A 21,202-nucleotide genomic window follows, 5' to 3' on the forward strand; every position below is an offset into this window, starting at 1 on the left:
CCTGAAAGTTTTCTTTGAAGTTTTATTAACGTTCTGATAACGAAAAGTATTGGTTATTTGAAGGTAAATAAATAACGTTCTGAGAACATGTTTCAAAGACTTTTAATAACACTGCTAGCTTAGTTTGGGTTAACTGTTTTGAACTCCAAGCACAGATAGGACATGGAAATTCATCTGCTTAGGCATCAATCATGCAAACACATTTATTTTTTATTGTGGCAAGGCATCAGTGAGATTCGAATCTATGATATTCTGTTCTCTATCCATGGAATTAGTCCACTGCACCACCAGGATGGAGCTAGCATGCCATGTTGTTTTAACTCATACAAAGCTGTTCATTTTAGTATATTCAAACAGACCCCATATCAAAGTAATCAACCACTCATTAAGATCAAGTGTGGCCAATTAGTGGGCGCGGCCAACACAACTGAACACACGCAACAAGATAAAGGATAGAGAGTTTTGTTGACGCTGAGAATGGAATGTATATGTTTTTTAACTCTTAAGGATCGGACCCTTTTTTTCAATTTTCACCTAAAATGACATACCCAAATCTAACGGCCTGTAGCTCAGGACCTGAAGCAAGGATATGCATATTCTTGATACCATTTGAAAGGAAACACTTTGAAGTTTGTGGAAATGTGAAATTAATGTAGGAGAATATAACACATTAGATCTGGTAAAAGATCATACAAACAAAAAAACGTGTTTTCTGTTATTATTTTTTGTTCCTTCATCTTTGAAATGCAAGAGAGAGGCCACAATATAATATTGCAGTTTAGGCGCAATTTAGATTTTGGCCACTAGATGGCAGCAGAGTGTGCACAATGTTTCAGATTGATCCAGTGAAGCATTGCAATACTGGACTATTTTGTATTAAGTCTGCCCAAATGTGCCGAATTGGTCAATTGATACATTTTCAAGTACATAACTATAGAGAACATACAACAATGATATGGTAATACAAAATGTACGTTTACACACTCCCAGGAATGTCATACATGATGGATAATTTGCTTATACACTAACTTTCACACATCTAGATGGCCGGGCAGGGTGGGTGTGGAGCCAGAGACACCAGGGGTTCAAACTGTAGAACCCAGTTCCTACATTTGAATATAAAAATTGATTTAATCAAACAAAACTATGCTACATCTTATGTCTGGGACCCTTAGGATGACAAATCAGAGCAAGATTACTGAATGTAAGTACATTATTTACCTTCAGAGGTGAATGTATCAAACCAGTTGCCGTGATACGTTTTTTGTTGTTGTGCACTCTCCTCAAACAATAGCATGGTATTTTGTCACTGTAATAGCTACTGTAAATTGGACAGTGCAGTCAGATTAACAAGAAGTTAAGCTTTCTGCCCATATAAGACATGTCTATGTCCTGGAAAGTTTGTTGTTACTTACAACAGTCATGCTAATCACATTAGCGCAAGTTAGCTCAACCGTCCCGTATACGGGACACCGATCCCGTAGAGGTTAAATAACATTCTTAGAACGTTCTTTGAACTTTACTAATGTTTTCTTGTGGTTTTTATAGAAGGTTTTCTTAATGTTCTGAGAACATGACTTCAAATAGAACCATGAGGAAACCTGCAGAAAACGTTATGCTGAAGTACTGAAATTCTCACAGAAGAACGTTGTTTCTTTATGTTCTCGGAACGTTCTGAGAACATGACATTAAATAGATCCATGAGGAAACCTGTAGAAAATGTAATGCTGAAGTACTGTGGTCCTCTGTAGCTCAGCTGGTAGAGCACGGCGCTTGTAACGCCAAGGTAGTGGGTTCGATCCCCGGGACCACCCATACACAAAAATGTATGCACGCACGACTGTAAGTCGCTTTGGATAAAAGCGTCTGCTAAATGGCATATTATATTATTATTATATTATATTATTATACTGACATTTCCACCTAAGAAACATGCTTCTCAGAACGTTATGTGCTAGCTGGGCAGCCTTTGTCCTCTGTAGCTCAATTGGTAGAGCACGGCTCTTGTAACGCCTGGGTAGTGGGTTTGATCCCTGGGACCACCCATACGTAAAAAAATGTATGCACACATGACTAAGTCGCTTTGGATAAAAGCATCTGCTAAATGGCTTATTATTATATTATTATTTGTCCCTCATCACCAGAGAAAGAGATGAGGGTGGGACACCTACTTGGGTAGCCAGGTGAGGATGGGGAGCCAGGCCTGGAGGGTTCTGTAGGAGCAGCAGGAGGCCAGTCTCTCCCCCAGAGAGGACCTTCCAATCTGGGGCCCGGGCCGGTCCACCAGGGGCTCCATCATGTTGCCTGGAACCTGGACGGGACAGGACAGGAGGGTCTGTAGTTGGTGAAGGGCCGACCATGAGATGGAGAGGAGGCGGAGAGATGATAATGCAGACAGAGAGCAGAGTCACAGACAGACAGGCAGACACACACAAAGTGCTGACAAGCAGTCTGAGACTACAGTACACACACACACACACACACACACACACACACACACACACACACACACAGGAAAACCAATCCAATACAGAGTGTCTATAGACACACAAACAGGCAAACCCAGGAAGGTAGGAGGTAGCAGCATGCCAGGTAGGTTGTGTTTGCTTACCTCAGTCCTCAGGATGGGTGTGGTTCAGACTAGACTATAATATGACATCCACGTCTTCACACTCCAACCAGGCAGGTAAAAGAAGAGAAAACACCAAGCGAGCAGAGAATCACCAACGTTCCCAGAACCGTCGGATCTCAAATCATTCTAGAATCCAAAAAGGCAAGATCCTCCCAGTGTGTCTCCATTCCATTTTTGGAATTAATGGTGCACTCACTGTGATAAAAGAAAAGAAGAAAGCAGAAAAGTGGTTATTATCAATTACATCAGCAATAAAAGCCCATAAAGAAAGAAGACAAAGAAAGTAGAATAGAGGCAGACTGTATCAGACTGTAGTCTCCTGACAGACTTAAAGGAAAACTGTTTTGCTTGTCAGCAATCAAGTTTTCAAGATCTGTAACTTTCAAAATACAGAAATCATCCCCGTATGACAAAACATTTTGGGACTATGTCAACAATGGACTAATGAAACAAATAGTGTACCAAAAGATAGTTAAAGGAAAAGTGTGAGATTTAGATCTGGGTGCCAACCAAGATTAACTAGACTGTGAGCTACAACCATTTAGGAGTCAGTCTACTGTACTCTACATTCATGAGTTCTACTGTACTGCCAACAGAGCATGAGCAAAAGATTGGACTTCTCAACCGATTTGGCACACTTATTTATTGAATATATAGTTTCTAAATTCAGTCGAGACAAAATAACATACACAGCCTAACATAGGCAGATTGATTTACCTATCACCATGCCAACCAACCCCATTTAGAATATAGAGCTATGGCATCACCATGCCAACCCACTCCATTTAGAATATAGGGCTATGGTATCACCATGCCAACCCACTCCATTTAGAATATCTGGCTATGAATATACGGCTATGGTATCACCATGCCAACCCACCCCGTTTAGAATATACGGCTATGGTATCACCATGCCAACCCACCGCATTCCATTTAGAATATAAGGCTATGGTATCACCATGCCAACCCACCCCATTCCATTTAGAATATATGGCTATGGTATCACCATGCCAACCCACCCCATCCCATTTACAATATATAGCTATGGTATCACCATGCCAACCCACCGCATTCCATTTAGAATATATGCTATGGTATCACCATGCCAACCCACCCCATCCCATTTACAATATATGGCTATGGTATCACCATGCCAACCCACCCCACCCCATCCCATTTAGAATATATGGCTCTGGCTGGCAAATTTAACTGACACTGGCTAGCCACGATCACATGACAGTTTGGTTAAAGGTCTACTTTACAATTAGCATTCTGGTCTCATACAGTTTTAAAGTGTAATTGGGTCAATTTCATAGCTGCTCAGGCACACACACACACACACACACACACACACACACACACACACACACACACACACACACACACACACAGTCAGAATGGTATGTACGGCCTACACCAGGGAGTCCATCACTTCAACTCGTTTGACGGAGTACAAAGCCTACCTGGATGTAGATACAGACTCACATATATACTGTACAGACACACACACAGAGACAGACACACACAGGCAAACACATAAACGTACACACACACACACGCGCGCGCGCGCACACACAGACACAGACAGACAGACATACACACACACAGACAGACAGACAGACAGACACACACACACACACACACACACACGGACACATACATGGACACACACACGGACACACATACTGGGCAGGCAAATACTGACTGGCAATAAAATAATCCAGTGGAATGGACACAGAATTAATTACTTTAATAGACAAACCTTTTATTTCCAGGCGTTCTATTCCACTTTCACTTGTTCTGTTCTATTCTTTCTATTCTTTCTGAAACGTCTGTATTTCTTCAATCACAATGCATCTGTTCTTTCGTTTACTGACCGCAGAAACTAAGCGAGATCAGCAACATAATCACTGCAGTTACTTCAAAACCACTTCCCTTAAATGTCACTTGTGCTGATCAAGAAACCATTTCCTCTAAATGTCACTTGCGCTGAGCAAGATTTTTTTTTCTTCCGAATGGCCAAAACACTCCATCTCATGTGACCACGATCATATGACCAAATTGGGCGGGGTTTGCAAAGCTGCGTTTGCGCTGTTTCCGGAAGTGGCTCAAATGGATTTTCTTAGATCAAGAGAAACCAAATGATTGATTATTGCGAGAGTAATCGGTAAATAGAGGATAGGCTTACTTCAATTTAGAATATGTCAATAATGTCAAACAAACACTTTGACGGGAGTGTTTGAGATAAGCTTTATAGAACTGAGGCTATATTTTCTTAGAAAGTGGACTCTGCAATTTACTACAACTGAAAATATTGTGTTTATGATTTTGAACTTTATGAAACGGATATGGCCGTTGGGCATAATGTTTTCGTTTTGTTGCTGGCGGTAATATGCTGTATTGGAGAGTGCAAGAAGAGGAACGTTCTACTTATTATCGGTAAGAGTCACTTATTGCTTTGGGTTATATTAACTGCAATTGCTTTCGGCTTTCGTCAAAGATCCGTGTTGTCACTGCGCGTCACTTATCAATGAGTTCGATCAGATATATTTGTGAGTTTGTAGCATCAGTTCTTCTACTTATCTACTAGGCCTACACACTTAATCTCTCCCACTCTCCCCCCTTCACTCTCGCTCCTCTCCCCCACTCCCTGGCTCCCTGCCCCTCTCAATTCAATTCAATTCCCCTCTCTCTCTCTCTCTCTCTCTCTCTCTCTCTCTCTCTCTCTCTCTCTCTCTCTCTCTCTCTCTCTCTCTCTCTCTCTCTCTCTCTCTCTCTCAGCGGATGACGCAGGCTTCGAGACGTCGGTCTATAACAACACCGTGGTCCGTACGCCTCACCTAGCCGCCCTGGGTCGACGCAGCCTGGTGTTCCAGAATGCCTTCACCTCCGTTAGTAGCTGTTCTCCCAGCCGATCCACCATACTGACAGGCCTGCCGCAGGTCTGTGTCTGTCTGTCTGTCTGTGTGTGTGTGTGTGGGTGTAGGTGTAGGTGTAGAGAGAGAGAGAAAGCGAGAGAGAAAGAATGTGTGTGTGGTGTGTGTTCACCTCCTCCCTATGGGTTCTGGTCAAAAGTAGTGCACTAAATAACAGGGTGCCATTTGGTACACACTCCCATTGTAATTTCTCTTCATGATGCACACAGCAACATAAAGTGTGTACATCCCAAATGGCACACTATTCCCTATACAGTGCACTACTTTTGACCAGAGCCATATAGGGAATAAGTTGCCTCCCAGGGCAGGTCTAATATTAATCAAATTTGCTTTCCCGTGTTCCTCTGTCCTCAGCATCAGAATGGTATGTACGGCCTGCACCAGGGAGTCCATCACTTCAACTCGTTTGACGGAGTACAAAGCCTACCTCTACTGCTGGGCCAAGCTAACATACGCACAGGTAGGTAACACACATTCACCCTTCACACTCATCCTCACACGTACGCACGCACACACGCACACAACCTTTGCATTGTCAAGACCTTACACACACACGTGCGTACGTACATGTGTGTTTTGATGGTAAGGTTTCCCTATTCCTCCTCCCATACAGGGATCATTGGGAAGAAACACGTAGGCCCTGGCCCTGTCTATCCCTTTGACTTTGCCTACACAGAGGAAAACAACTCTGTACTTCAGGTAGAATTATTAAAGCATTATTGTATATATTGTTTATTTAGCGTTATTTTGGTGTTTTAGGATCTTATTATTTTATGACAATCTATGATTGTAAATTGGTATATAATTAATAAACAATGAATCAGCTCAACCAATAAATTGTACTACTACTACTACTACTGCTACTGCTATTGCTACTACTACTGCTACTGCTACTACTACTAATACTGCTGCTACTACTACTACTACTACTACTACTACTGCTGCTACTACTATTACTGCTGCTACTACTATTACTGCTGCTACTACTACTGCTGCTGCTGCTGCTGCTACTACTACTACTACTACTGCTGCTACTACTATTACTGCTGCTACTACAACTACTGCTGCTACTACTATTACTGCTGCTACTACTACTGCTGCTACTACTACTACTGCTGCTACTACTACTACTGCTGCTACTACAACTACTGCTGCTACTACTATTACTGCTGCTACTACTACTGCTGCTACTACTACTACTGCTGCTACTACAACTACTGCTGCTACTACTACTACTGCTGCTACTACTACTGCTGCTACTGCTACTACTACTACTACTACTGCTACTACTACTACTAGGTGGGTCGGAATATCACCCGGATCAAACTACTGGTCAGGAAGTTCTTCCAGACCCAGAGAAAAGAAGAGGAAGGGAGACCGTTCTTCCTGTATGTAGCGTTCCATGACACCCACCGCTGTGGACATTCCCAGCCGCAGTACGGAGCGTTCTGTGAGAAGTTTGGGAACGGCCAGAGTGGAATGGGGAGGATTCCAGATTGGAAGCCAGAATACTACACCCCAGACCAAGTCAAGGTAAGGATTTGGTGCTGGTTCTGTTCTACACTAATCTATTCTAAGACAGTATATCACTTTCCACCTGCTATTTGAGAGTACTGTCATTAATTATCTCATTGATTATAATCTAATATCATTAGGGAAATGAGGGAAAAAAGTATTTGATCCCCTGCTGATTTTGTACGTTTGCCCACTGACAAAGACATGATCAGTCTATAATTTTAATGGTAGGTTTATTTGAACAGTGAGAGACAGAATAACAACAAAAAAATCCAGAAAAACGCATGTCAAATTTTTTTGGAATTGATTTGCATTTTAATGAGGGAAATAAGTATTTGACCCCTCTGCAAAACATTACTTAGTACTTGGTGGCAAAACCCTTGTTGGCAATCAGAGGTCAGACGTTTCTTGTAGTTGGCCACCAGGTTTGCACACATCTCAGGAGGGATTTTGTCCCACTCCTCTTTGCAGATCTTCTCCAAGTCTTTAAGGTTTCGAGGCTGACGTTTGGCAACTCGAACCTTCAGCTCCCTCCACAGATTTTCTATGGGATTAAGGTCTGGAGACTGGCTAGGCCACTCCAGGACCTTAATGTGCTTCTTCTTGAGCCACTCCTTTGTTGCCTTGGCCGTGTGTTTTGGGTCATTGTCATGCTGGAATACCCATCCACGACCCATTTTCAATGCCCTGGAATGTTTGACGGTGGGGATGGTGTTCTTGGGGTCATAGGCAGCATTCCTCCTCCTCCAAACACGGCGAGTTGAGTTGATGCCAAAGAGCTCGATTTTGGTCTCATCTGACCACAACACTTTCACCCAGTTCTCCTCTGAATCATTCAGATGTTCATTGGCAAACTTCAGACGGGCCTGTATATGTGCTTTCTTGAGCAGGGGGACCTTGCGGGCGCTGCAGGATTTCAGTCCTTCACGGCGTAGTGTGTTACCAATTGTTTTCTTGGTGACTATGGTCCCAGCTGCCTTGAGATCATTGACAAGATCCTCCCGTGTAGTTCTGGGCTGATTCCTCACCATTCTCATGATCATTGCAACTCCACGAGGTGAGATCTTGCATGGAGCCCCAGGCCGAGGGAGATTGACAGTTATTTTGTGTTTCTTCCATTTGCGAATAATCACACCAACTGTTGTCACCTTCTCACCAAGCTGCTTGGCGATGGTCTTGTAGCCCATTCCAGCCTTGTGTAGGTCTACAATCTTGTCCCTGACTTCCTTGGAGAGCTCTTTGGTCTTGGCCATGGTGGAGAGTTTGGAATCTGATTGATTGATTGCTTCTGTGGACAGGTGTCTTTTATACAGGTAACAAGCTGAGATTAGGAGCACTCCCTTTAAGAGTGTGCTCCTAATCTCAGCTCGTTAACTGTATAAAAGACACCTGGGAGCCAGAAATCTTTCTGATTGAGAGGGGATCAAATACTTATTTCCCTCAATCAATTTATAACATTTTTGACATGTGTTTTTCTGGATTTTTGTTGTTGTTATTCTGTCTCTCACTGTTCAAATAAACCTACCATTAAAATTATAGACTGATAATTTCTTTGTCAGTGGGCAAACTTACAAAATCAGCAGGGGATCAAAAACTTTTTTCCCCTCACTGTAATATAAAACTCTATTTGTTGTATTTACCCAGGTGCCCCACTTTGTCCCAGACACCCCTGTAGCGAGAGCTGATCTGTCTGCCCAGTACACTACAGTTAGCAGGCTGGACCAGGGTAAGGGGAGGAAGAACACACACACACCCACATGAATAGAGAGGAACACACACACACACCGACACACACACATGCATGCAAGAACACACACACACACACACGTTTTAAATCTATTCATTACATAGCTAATACATGACAATTAAACTTCTCCGCTGAAGGTATTAGTCTGGTTCTACACCAATAATCCATCCATGGCCGTGTCCGAATACCCATACTAGTGTACTACATACTCATTTCGGCGTTTGATCTAGTAGAATTCACTCGTATTTTCCGACTCACGTGTTTGACAACAGCTGATAATCAGATAAATTGACGCACTGTACCAAAATGAACTAATGGCGGGAGTTAACGCAATCGCGCATTAGATGACACATTCAGAGTACTATTTTCGAAATTTCACATACTATATTGAACAAAAATATAAACGCAACATGCAACAATTTGAAAGATTTTACTGAGTTACAGTTCATACAAGGAAATCAGTCAATTTAAATAAATTCATTATGCCCTAACCTATGGATTTCACATGACTGGGAATACAGATATGCATCGGTTGGTCACAGATACCTTTAAAAAAATGGGCCTCACAATGGGCCTCAGGATCTCATCAAATAAAATACAATTGTATTTGTCACATACACTTGTTTAGCAGATGTTATAGTGGGTGTAGCGAAATGCTTGTGCTTCTAGCTCCGACAGTGCAGTAATATCTAACAAGTAATATCTAACAATTTCACAACATATACCCAATACACACAAAACTAGTAAGGAATGGAATTTAAGAAAATATACATATATGGACAAGCAATGCTGTATGTAATGATACAAAACACTTTCTGAGCTAATAATATAAAAAATAATACATAAAAAAACAAAATACTGCAAAGTTTCCTAAGAGCTAGTCGCGGGGCCGCCATCTTCGTCGGCGCCAGGTCCTTTTTCATCAGGGTATATCTGTGCATTCAAATTGCCATCAATAAAATGCAATTGTGTTGGTTGTCCGCAGCTTATGCCTGCCCATACCATAACCCCACCGCCACCATGGGGCACTCTGTTCACAACGTATCCTCTACTGTCTTCCCTAGGTATTGGTCTGGTGCTGGCTGAGTTGAGGGAGGCTGGTTATGAGGATGACACCATGGTGATCTACAGCTCTGATAACGGTATCCCTTTCCCCAACGGACGCACCAACCTGTACGGATCAGGCACCGCAGAACCCATGTTGGTGTCATCACCTGAACACAGGGAGAGATGGGGAGGGACCAGCCAGGCCTACGTCAGCTTACTGGGTGAGAGGGAGGGAGAGAGAGAGGGAGGGAGAGGGGGAAGGGAGGGGGGAGAAGGTATTGATGGATTGACTGATAATAGCTGGACATAATGAATTAATGAACAAATTAATGTGTGGATGTATTTCTTGATGCAGGTGTGTAATACCACTATGGTACCATAGGGGGGAGACATAACTACACTGCTACAGTATATGTTAGGGAGATCACCTCAAGGAAAGGAGGAAGGAAGGATTTGTAAAATAATTTAACCACTATTTTTAAATCTCAATTTGCCTTTCTGCGATTCCTCACATCCTCTCTCCTCGCCTCCTTCTCAAAACCCATTGGTGGAGAAGGTCAGAGGGGGAGAACCTTGAATGTTCTCCTCCAATGTGCTTTAAGGAGGCGAGGATATTGGACGTGAGGAGTCACAGGAAGATCAATTGTGATGGAACCTAACCATTTCTCTCTCTCTCCCTACTTCCCTACCGACCTCCCTCCAGACATCACCCCCACCATCCTGGACTGGTTCTCCATCCCGTACCCCTCATACTGCCTCCCGGGCACCCCTACCACCCCTGTCAGCCTCACAGGGCGCTCCCTCCTCCCTGCCCTCGTCTCCGAACCCTCACCCTCCGTCTGGCACACTGTCTATGCCAGGTACAAAGGAAGGAAGGCACTGTGTGTTAGATGTTGGTGTTATATCCAGTAAACCACTGGAAGTATATATAGGGTTGTTTCCCAGACACAGTGATTACGCCTACTGTAGTCCTGGACTACAAAGCATGTTCTATGCAGATTCTCCATTGAGAATGCTTTTTAGTTCAGGACTAGTTATAATCTGTGTCCGGGAAACTGGTCCATAGAGTGATTTTCTTTCTTTCTTTCTTTGTATGTATTAGGTAACACTTTACATTACAGTGCCCTTATTACTGTTTAATTATTATTCCTGTAATTTCAGTGTGACAAGTATTGTAATTACTCATTACTACACTGTACTTTGGATTATTGCTGTATTTATGACTTCTTTGTTCTCCCCGACTGTCTACGGCAGCCAGTCTCTCCACGAGGTGACCATGTACTACCCTATCCGCTCCATCCACCAGGGGGCGTACCGCCTGCTCCACAACCTCCACTACCGCATGCCATTCCCCATAGACCAGGACTTCTATGTCTCTCCAACCTTCCAGGACCTGCTGAATAACACCCTGGCCGGGCGGCCCACAGGCTGGTTCAAGACCCTGCAACAATACTACTACAGGTACTGTTATAATACTATTACATACACTATTATACTATATTATACACTACTATATTATACACTAGTATACTATATTATACACTACTATATTATACTATATTATACACTATTATACTATATTATACACTATTATATTATACTGTATTATTCACTATTATACTATATTATACACTATTATACTATATACTATATTATACACTATTATACTATATTTTACACTATATTATACTGTATTATTCACTATTATACTATATTATACCATATTATACACTATTATACTATATTATACACTATTATATTATACTGTATTACACACTATTATACTATATTATACTGTATTATATACTATTATACTATATTATACACTAGTATATACCTGAATAACACCCTGGCCGGGCGGCCCACAGGCTGGTTCAGGACCCTACAACAATACTACTACAGGTACTTTTTTTTTTGAGGAGAACCCTTTATGTATTTGATTGAGTTTTGACAGGACAGATGTAATTACAGATAGGGAGATAGACATAGAGAGGAGTGTAGAAACTCTGTCGCTGAGGTGGAACGTGTGGTTCGGAGTCAGGAGCTGAAACAACATTTTAGCCGTATATACAGTGCATTTGGAAATTATTCAGACCCTTTGACTTTTTACACATTTTGTTACGTTACAGCCTTATTCTAAAATTGATTAAATTGTTTTTTTCCCTCATCAATCTACACACAATACCCCATGATGACAAAGCAAAAACAGGTTTTTAGAAATGTTTGCAAATGTATTAAAAATACAAAACTGAAATTTCACATTTACATTAGTATTCAGACCCTTTACTCAGTACTTTCTTGAAGCACCTTTGGTAGCGATTACAGCCTCGAGTCTTCTTGGGTATGACGCTACAAGCTTGGCACACCTGTATTTGGGGAGTTTCTCCCATTTTTCTGCAGATCCTCTGAAGTTCTGTCCGGTTGGATGGGGAGCGTCGCTGCACAGCTATTTTCAGGTCTCACCAGAGATGTTCGAACGGGTTCAAGTCCGGGCTCTGGCTGGGCCACTCAAGATCATTCAGAGACTTGTCCCGAAGCCACTCCTGCGTTGTCTTGGCTGTGTGCTTAGGGTCGTTGTCCTGTTGGAAGGTGAACCTTCGCCCCAGTCTGAGGTCCTGAGCGCTCTGGATCTCTCTGTACTTTGCTCCGTTCATCCTTCCCTAAATCCTGACTAGTCTCCCAGTCCCCTCCCCGGAAAAACATCCCCACAGCATGATGCTGCCACCTCCATGCTTCACCGTAGGGATGGTGCCAGGTTTCCTCCAGACGCTTGGCATTCAGGCCAAAGAGTTCAACCTTGGTTTTATCAGACCAGAGAATCTTGTTTCTCATGGTCTGAGAGTCTTTAGATGCCTTTTGGCAAACTCCAAGCGGGCTGTCATGTGCCTTTTACTGAGAAGTGGCTTCCGTCTGGCCACTCTACCATAAAGGCCTGATTGGCGGAGTGCTGCAGAGATGGTTGTCCTTCTGGAAGGTTCTCCTATCTCCACAAAGGAACTCTGGAGCTCTGTCAGAGTGACCATTGGGTTCTTGGTCACCTCCCTGACCAAGGCCCTTCTCCCCCGATTTCTCAGTTTAGCCGGGCGGCCAGCTCTAGGAAGAGTCTTTGTGGTTCCAAACTTCTTCCATTTAAGAATGATGGAGGCCACTGTGTTCTTGGGGACCTTCAATGCTGCAGAAATGTTTTGGTACCCTTCCCCAGATCTGTGCCTCAACACAATCCTGTCTCGGAGCTCTACGGACAATTCCTTCGACGTCATGACTTGGTTTATGCTCTGACATGCACTGTCAACTGTGGGACCTTATATAGACAGGTGTGTGCCTTTCCAAATCATGTCCAATCAATTGAATTTACCACAGGTGGACTCCAATCAGGTTGTCGAAACATCTCAAGGATGATCAATGGAAACAGGATGCACCTGAGCTCAATTTCGAGTCACATAGCAAAGGGTCTGAATACTTATGTAAATAAGGTATTTCTGTTTTTCTTCAATCACAAATTTCTTAAAACCTGTTTTCGCTTTGTCATTAGGAGGTATTGTGTGTAGATTGATGACGTTTATTTATTTATTTTTATCCATTTGAGAATAAGGCTGTAACGTAACAAAATGTGGAAAAAGTCAAGGGGTGTAAATACTTTATGAATGCACTTTATATCAGACAATATACCACGGGTATGACGCAAAAATACTTGTTTACTGTTCTATTTATGTTGGTCACCAGTTTCTAATAGCGATCAGGCACCTCAGGGGTTTGTAGTATAAGGCCAATATACCACACAGCCTTGGGCATTATTTGCTTAATTATACTTTATTATGTAGCGGTACTACTGTTGTTATACTATCTTCATTACCGTAGAAATTAATCTATACAATATAAAAACTATATAATATAAACCATATGATTCTATATACAATATAAAACACTATACAATATAAAGCATAGGAGTCTATAAACGATATAAAAGCTATACAATATAAAATAAAGGGTTCTATATCTATGATACTACTACCATAGAAATATAATGAATAGAACGGGCTTGGAACCTCTAACCCCGGCAATTCATTATATTTCTATGACTACTACAGGGACCGCTGGGAGCTGTTTGACTTGCGGTCGGACCCAGAGGAGACTGTGAACCTGGCTGGGGACCCGGCTCACGCCACGGTCCTGGAGAGCCTCAGAGACAGGTTAGTATTACTGTTCTATATGGATAGGGATATTATGGATGGATTATTGTATATCGATATGGATATTATGTAGGGTTGCAAAATTCCGGTAACTTTCCCAAGATTCCCAGGTTTTCCAAAAATCCGGGTTGGAAGATTCCCAGAATCAGGATGGAATAAGCAGGAAATCTGGAATCCTTCAAACAGGATTTCAGGAAGACTTTGAGAAAGCCAAACCATTTTCCCCTTGGGGTGTTTATCTCATTTTATATCTTATGTTATCTTGTGTTCTATCTTCTCTAATGCTGTATGTTATGTTGCCAGGCTGGTGAAGTGGCAGTGGGACACTGGGGATCCCTGGGTCTGTGGACCAGACGCTGTGCTGGAGGACAAACTGGAACCCCACTGTCGACCGCTCTACAACGGACTCTGACCGCAACTAGACCACAACTGGACCATGATTGATCCACAATCAATCACATGTATTTTATAAAGCCCTTTTTATATCAGCAGTTGTCACAATGTGCTTTATAGTTACCCGGCCTAAACCTCCAAAGAGCAATCAATGAGGAAGAAGAATCACAGGGGCCAGGAACATCTCCCTAGAAAGAAGGAATCTAGGAAGTAAGATGGAGAGGAATCCGGCTCCCACGACAGTTGTTTGGGGGAAGGCCGGTCAGTGCTGTGGTAAGGCTTCTCGCAGTAACAATTAGACAGTTTCTCTCAGCCTGGAGTGGGCCACAGCCATTTTTGTTGTACAACATCCACTGTTCAGTGACGTAGTCTTTGAATGTTTCACTGACGACGTCTATGTTCTTTGTATCACCAGTGATCGGCAGATACTTCAACTATGCTGAGACGGCTTCCTTCTCCAGGGTGAACATGTAGTGTACAAAATAATCTAATCCAACAATGTACGCTTTAGAGCATTCAGTCGGTTCATCTTCTTGTTTATGCAGTGTCTTCCTATCAATGTCCAGGATGTTAGCTTTGTTTCCGAACCTTTCACCATGAGCTCGAATTTATAGAGTTTGGAATAAAAGGTTTTGTCCTGTTCAAACTCGGATCCAACCTTGGCTAAATAATGGCTTTGGGTTTTTGTTCCATTTTCAACTTTAAAGTGCAAGCCTCTTAGGTAGCTGAATTTCATTATGACATCAACGTACTTGACAAATATTGCAGTCTAGCCAATATCATTCCGGAGACTGTCAAATTGTGCGCTTGTGTTGTCATGTAGGTCCTTGATACTGTAGTAGATAGTAATCACATCTGGTACAGGCATAGCTGTGAATCTACTAAGATAACAGGCCTGAGTGTTATTAAACAATCTTCAATATCCTATCAATTCCATTCTCAGCATGTCAACAAAACTCTTCTGTCTTGATTACTTCCTCTTTCTGCAGTGGCAAAGAAGGAGAAATTCAATTCCGATAAAATCAGTTTCGGCTTCTATAGCTGCAAAGTTGATCCGATTTTCAACCCTTTCTGCGCATGTTGGACCACAGAACATACAGAGGCATTGTTGTGTCTTTGAGATGCTTACACTTTCCACCATAGAGACATTTAATCATAGAGTCCTGTACCACAACACCTTTCCTCTTCCATCTTTTCTTATGACAGATGAGGTGGATTCTTTCTTTCTCTTGGACGACAAAATCGTTTTCACTGGGCCACACGTTTATCTCCTGGTACCAGTCGTACTGTCCAGATGTACCAGGCAAACGTCTGGTCTAATTGTTATTTTATGTCATTGGCTAGCAAATGATTGTTTGAGAATGGTTGCGCTCCGATATTCTTTGCATTTTTCAAGGACCTACTACAGGTTGCCTACTTCAGTTCAGTTTTCAGGGAGTCAATCTGAAGCGAGATTGAGTCATTTAGCCAAGAGATTGAGCTCATTTAGCTAAGCAATACTGTAGCTAAGTTCATTAAAACATTTTTTTACCCTTTACACTTCATCCCGTAAACAGGTTGAAAATGGCAGATTGGTCACTGATAAGCGCTTAAGTTGGAACAGAGTGGCTCTACAGTAACATGCTGTACATGATGTCAGAGCACAGGGTCTCCGTTCTACAGTAACATGCTGTATTGGATTCAACTGACATACGTTCTATGTAGGAGCAGCACCCACAAAAAGAAGATGCCATCCTTCCTGCAAATTGGGTTACTTTTGCACATTTTGTTGTTGACTGAGTGAGGGGGATGCTGTAAACCAAGAGCACTCAATGTGTTCTGAAAGATGAGAAGTTGAGGATTGTAATAAATACCGCTTTGACCTCATACAAGCAAACTACACAGGCGTGAGTCCAAATGTTCATATATCCTCATAACAAAACATGTCATTCACAGAAAATGTATGATTGCTTGGTTTGATGTAAAGTACAAAGATGACATGGCGTCATACCCGGGACGCACCTGAATGCACTCATGACTCCATTCCATGCACACCAATATTACTATCTGTTTCTCTGAAGTGCCTTGTGGAAGCCTAAACTGTAAGATCATATTTTATAACTTAGCAAGTCATGTTGGCAACAGAATAAGCTTTCAAATGATGCCCACCTGACCCAGATTGAGATTTGTAATGCACTGTTTTTGGATTGCGTAAACAACAACAGTAATTGTGTGATGGTGGGGATGCAGGGCTGTGTCCAAACAAAAAACTACAAGTGAGCTTGCTTCAGTTCCCCCATGGAGCAGCTAGGAGAAAAAAGCACCTCATAGATGAAGGCTCTTTCCTTTTTTTCAATTGTCGCCTAAAATGACATACCCAAATCTAACTGACTGTAGCTCAGGACCTGAAGCAAAGATATGCATATTCTTGATACCATTTGAAAGGAAACACTTTGAAGTTTGTGAAATTAATGTAGGAGAATATAACACATTAGATCTGGTAAAAGATAATACAAACATAAAAACATGCGTTTTCATTTTATTTTATCATCTTTGAAATGCAAGAGAACGGCCACAATATAATATTGCAGTTTAGGCGCAATTTAAATTTTGGCCACTAGATGGCAGCAGAGTGTGCGCAACGTTTCAGATTGATCCAGTGAATCATTGCAATACTGGACTATTTTGTATCAAGTCTGCCCAAATGTGCCGAATTGGTCAATTGATACATTTTCAAGTATATAACTATAGAGAACATACAAAAATTATATGGCAATACAAAATGTAACTTTACACACTCCCAGGAATGTCATACATGATGGCTCATTAGCTTATACACTAACTTTCAGTTGGCCGGTCGGGGTGGGTGTGGAGCCAGAGACAGCAGGGGTTCAAACTGTAGAACCCAGTTCCTACATTTGAATGTAAAAATTGATTTTATCAAACTAAACTATGCTACATTTTATCTCTGGGACCCTTAGGATGACAAAAACAGAGTAAGATTACTGAACGTAAGTACATTCTTTTCCTTCAGAGGTGAATGTATCAAACCAGTTGTCATGATCAGTTTTTTGTTGTTGTGCACTCTCCTCAAACAATAGCATAGTATCTTTTCACTGTAATAGCTACTGTAAATTGGACAGTGCAGTTAGATTAACAAGAAGTTAAGCTTTCTGCTCATATAAGACATGTCTATGTCCTGGAAAGTTTGCTGTTACTTACAACAGTCATGCTAATCACATTAGCGCACGTTAGCTCAACTGTCCCGTATACGGGACACCGATCCTGTAGAGGTTAAGTCATAAAAGTGCATTGAAATGACATAGGAACTGTGAACACTTTGGAGAAGTGTGTAACCATAACCTTTGTTCAGATAGTTTCCCCTTTATCTCCAAAGTTCTCATTTTCAGTTGCTGCCATGGTTATCCATATGGTTTTCATATCTCTTCTGTTAGAAACATTTCAATTTGCTCCTGTCCACATAGGACAATTCCCCCAAGTGTAAAGTGGGGAAAGGACAGAGAGGGGCACAGACAGGAATGGCTGAGATGGAGATCAAACCACCATCGTCAAAGGGTTGGGAGTTTTACCTGCTACACCAGACTCCAGCACACTTAAAAATGATAAATGCAGAAAATGAAAAACATGCAATTAAAGTTATTATTTAATGTAGATGAAAAATTCTTAAATTAGTGGTCGACGACTAGGTAACCAAATCCAAAGCACCTCCTTGTCTATAGATTACTTACAGGGCAAGGAAACCTATATGTAATTTTGCCAACTATCTAAGGCAGGGGTGTCAAACGTCCGGCCCACGGGCCGGATCAGGCCCGCAAACGCGTTTAATCCGGCCCGCGAGATGATTTTGTAAAGTATAAAAATTAGCTGCAATTTTTCAATAAAATAAACTGCTGTTCCAATTGTGTCCACTCGATGGCGCAATAGCAATTGTGTTAAGCAAGCAAACTGTTTATACCGGGGCAGAGCAAATAGGTCAAGCAAGTGCAGCCAGTCCGTATGAGCTACTTTGTTTTGCCCGCAATATTTATTACGGCTTCTACTTTTAACATTATGTGCTTTGGCACCCTCATTGCCCCAATATGTCTCTGTCAAAAAAGAGAAAAGTGGACGCAGAGTGCAGAGTGTTCCAAGAAAAATTGTCATCCTTCTATTTATTCACGGAATTGAATGGGAAAGCTGTATGTTTGGTGTGTTCACAGCATGTTGCAGTGCTGAAAGAATATAACCTTCGTCGCCACTATGTGAGTCTTCATGCCGACAAATATGACAACTTTCAAGGACAGCGGAGAAGAGAGAAGGTGAATGAACTGTTGGTGGGTCTGAAGAAACAGCAGTCTGTGTTTACTCACAGCCGAGACATCAGTGACGCTGCAGTGAAAGCTAGCTACCTCATTGCTAATGAAATCGCAGTGGCTTCAAAACCATTTAGTGAGGGTGAATTTGTAAAAACATGCATGATGAAGGCAGCAGAGATTGTGTGCCCTGAAAAGCACCAGGCTTTTGCAAATATCAGCCTGACAAGAAACACAGTTGCAGACAGGATTTCCGATCTTTCAGTGGATTTGGACAGCCAGTTGAAGCAAAAAGTAAAGTCATTTATTGCGTTTTCGGTTGCAATTGATGAAAGCACGGACATTACAGATTTTGCACAACTGGCCATTTTCATCCGCGGAGTTGATGACACATTGACCGTCACCGAGGAGTTCGTGGAGTTGGTGCCCATGACAGATACAACGACAGCAGCTGATATTTTCACTGCACTCGTCGGCGCGCTGGACAGGGTCGGAGTGGACTGGTCCCGCGCTGTCAGCCTGGCTACAGATGGTGCGCCCTCAATTATCGGGAAAAAAGCAGGCGTTGTGACAAAGTTCAGAGAGAAAGTGCAATCTGCAAATGGAGGACGTGATTTTGGGACTTTTCACTGTATTCTGCACCAGGAGGCTTTGTGTTGCAAGTCATTAAAGATGGATAACGTCATGAATAAAACAAAGCTGCGCTCAAGGCTCACGCACAAGCACTTGAATCACATCCTGAAGTTGGCTGCCACTCAGGATGTGACGCCTGATATTGATGCTCTGGTGAAAGCTAAAAGATGCCAGGTATCAGGAGTCAAATAAACTATGCAACCCCACTTAAAGTGCTGCATGAGACACCCTGATATAGTTCTGTGATATACTTCTGTGAATCACTGAGGCATTGTGTGTTTGTGTGTTGTTTGTCCTCAGAATTTCAAATAACTTGAGGTGTTTTATGATTAATAGTGATGTTGTGCTTTTGGACACACTGTCCTCAGGCTCCAGCTTTATGTTTATATGTTTTTATGTTGATGTGCTATTGTTTTTAATTGATTTTATTTTATTTGTATATTTAACCTATTCTTGACTCTGTGGTTCTTGCACTTGTTTGGGGAACAGGATTTCAGTATTTGTATCTACATTTCTGCCTGAGAAATGACACCCTGATATAGTTCTGTGATCTGTGAAACAGTTATGTGAATCACTGAGGCATTGTGTGTTTGTGTGTTGTTTGTCCTCAGAATTTTCAAATAAACTTCAGGTGTTTTATGATTAATAGTGATGTTGTGCTTGTACTATTTTGGACACACTGTCCTCAGGCTCCAGCTTTATGTTTTATGTTGATAATATTTAAAAAAAGAAAACAATCTGAAGTTGTTGTTTTTAAGTTATATATACCATGATTTTACCGGTCCGGCCCACTTGGGAATAGATTTTCCTCCATGTGGCCCCTGAGCTAAAATGAGTTTGACACCCCTGTATTAGAACGAGCAAGTCTGGAATATAAGTCTCTAAGGTGTAGGGTAGAGTACTGGGTGGTAGCCGGCTAGTAACAGTGAGTAAGGTTCAGGGCAGGGTACTGGGCGGAAGCCAGCTAGTGGTGACTATTTAACAGTCTGATGGCCTGGATATAGAAGCTGTTTTTCAGTCTCTCGGTTCCAGCTTTTATGCACCTGTCTCCGCCTTCTAGATGGTAGCAGGGTGAACAGGCCGTGGCTCGGGTGGCTGAGGTCCTTGATGATCTTCTTGGCCTTCCTGTGACACCGGGTGCTGTAGATGTCTTGAAGGGCAGGCATTGTGCCCCCAGGGATGCGTTGGGCTGACCGCACCACCCTCTGGAGAGCCCTGCGGTTGCGGACGGTGCAGTTGTTGTACCAGGCAGTGATAGGCAGTGTACAGTGCTATGGTGATTGCGTCATCTGTGGATCTGTTGGGGCGGTATGCAGATTGTAGTGGGTCTCAGGTGTCGGGTAAGGTGGAGGTGATATGGTCCTTAACTAGCCTTTCAAAGCACTTCATGATGACAGAAGTGAGTGCTACGGGGCGATAGTCATTTAGTTCAGTTACCTTCCGAACCTGTGAATGAAGTTAACGAGAACATCTTAAAGAAATAAAGGGAAGACAAATGGAGTACTTGAAGAAAAACACAAACACAAACAATGCCAAGGTTGCGCTCCCATCCCAAGTGGATAGGACTGCTGACAATGGCAAGAACTCCGCCCGCAAAATGAGAGGAACATTTAAAGCCAAAAGCCACATACATGGAGGATATGTATATGGGAAAAAGGGCTGGGGCAGCTGTTGTTGTTTTGCTGTAAATAGATCTAAGAGGCAAAGAGAACTCCCTAAAGCTCCAGTCAACTGAATGCTGATTATAATCTGTCTGACATGATTGAAAACTGTCCCCATCTCTTACTCCCCTCCCTTCTGCTCCTCTCTGTCTCTCT

At 42.3% G+C, this 21,202-nt stretch overlaps 2 protein-coding genes across 6 annotated transcripts in view; one reads left to right on the forward strand and one right to left on the reverse strand.

The window, feature by feature from the left end:
• Positions 1-4,416, reverse strand: part of slc26a11 (solute carrier family 26 member 11) — a 14,347-nt gene extending 9,931 nt beyond the window's left edge. The window contains exons 1-3 of one of the 2 annotated variants that reach the window (XM_084195378.1): positions 4,395-4,416; positions 2,612-2,827; positions 2,172-2,311 (exon numbers count right to left, since the gene is read on the reverse strand). In XM_084195378.1, coding sequence (XP_084051504.1) covers positions 2,172-2,299 — 128 coding nt within the window. In that variant the 5' untranslated portion in view covers positions 2,300-2,311; positions 2,612-2,827; positions 4,395-4,416. Of the gene's footprint in view, positions 1-2,171; positions 2,336-2,611; positions 2,828-4,394 lie in introns of both variants that reach the window. The other variant, XM_084195379.1, reaches the window with a different exon arrangement.
• A 298-nt stretch (positions 4,417-4,714) lies between these two features.
• sgsh (N-sulfoglucosamine sulfohydrolase (sulfamidase)) lies at positions 4,715-17,998 on the forward strand. Of its 4 annotated transcripts, none has more exons than XR_014612185.1 (12): positions 4,715-5,071; positions 5,414-5,574; positions 5,923-6,028; positions 6,182-6,267; positions 6,868-7,101; positions 8,728-8,809; positions 9,895-10,098; positions 10,581-10,737; positions 11,132-11,338; positions 13,966-14,067; positions 14,178-14,733; positions 14,876-17,998. XR_014612185.1 is itself a non-coding variant. In XM_084195368.1 (11 exons), the coding sequence occupies exons 1-11, from the start codon at positions 4,981-4,983 to the stop codon at positions 14,477-14,479; spliced, it is 1,539 nt and encodes a 512-aa protein (XP_084051494.1). In that variant the 5' UTR covers positions 4,735-4,980; the 3' UTR covers positions 14,480-17,998. The 4 variants fall into 4 exon arrangements, 2 of the variants coding, with proteins under 2 accessions (XP_084051494.1, XP_084051495.1); XR_014612186.1 differs by having other exon boundaries at positions 4,735-5,071; positions 14,371-14,733; XM_084195368.1 differs by having other exon boundaries at positions 4,735-5,071; positions 14,371-17,998.
• The last annotated feature ends 3,204 nt before the right edge of the window (positions 17,999-21,202 follow it).

Source organism: Coregonus lavaretus (genome assembly GCF_964263955.1).
Source record: "Coregonus lavaretus genome assembly, contig: HAP1_SCAFFOLD_666, whole genome shotgun sequence".
NCBI lineage: Eukaryota > Metazoa > Chordata > Actinopteri > Salmoniformes > Salmonidae > Coregonus > Coregonus lavaretus.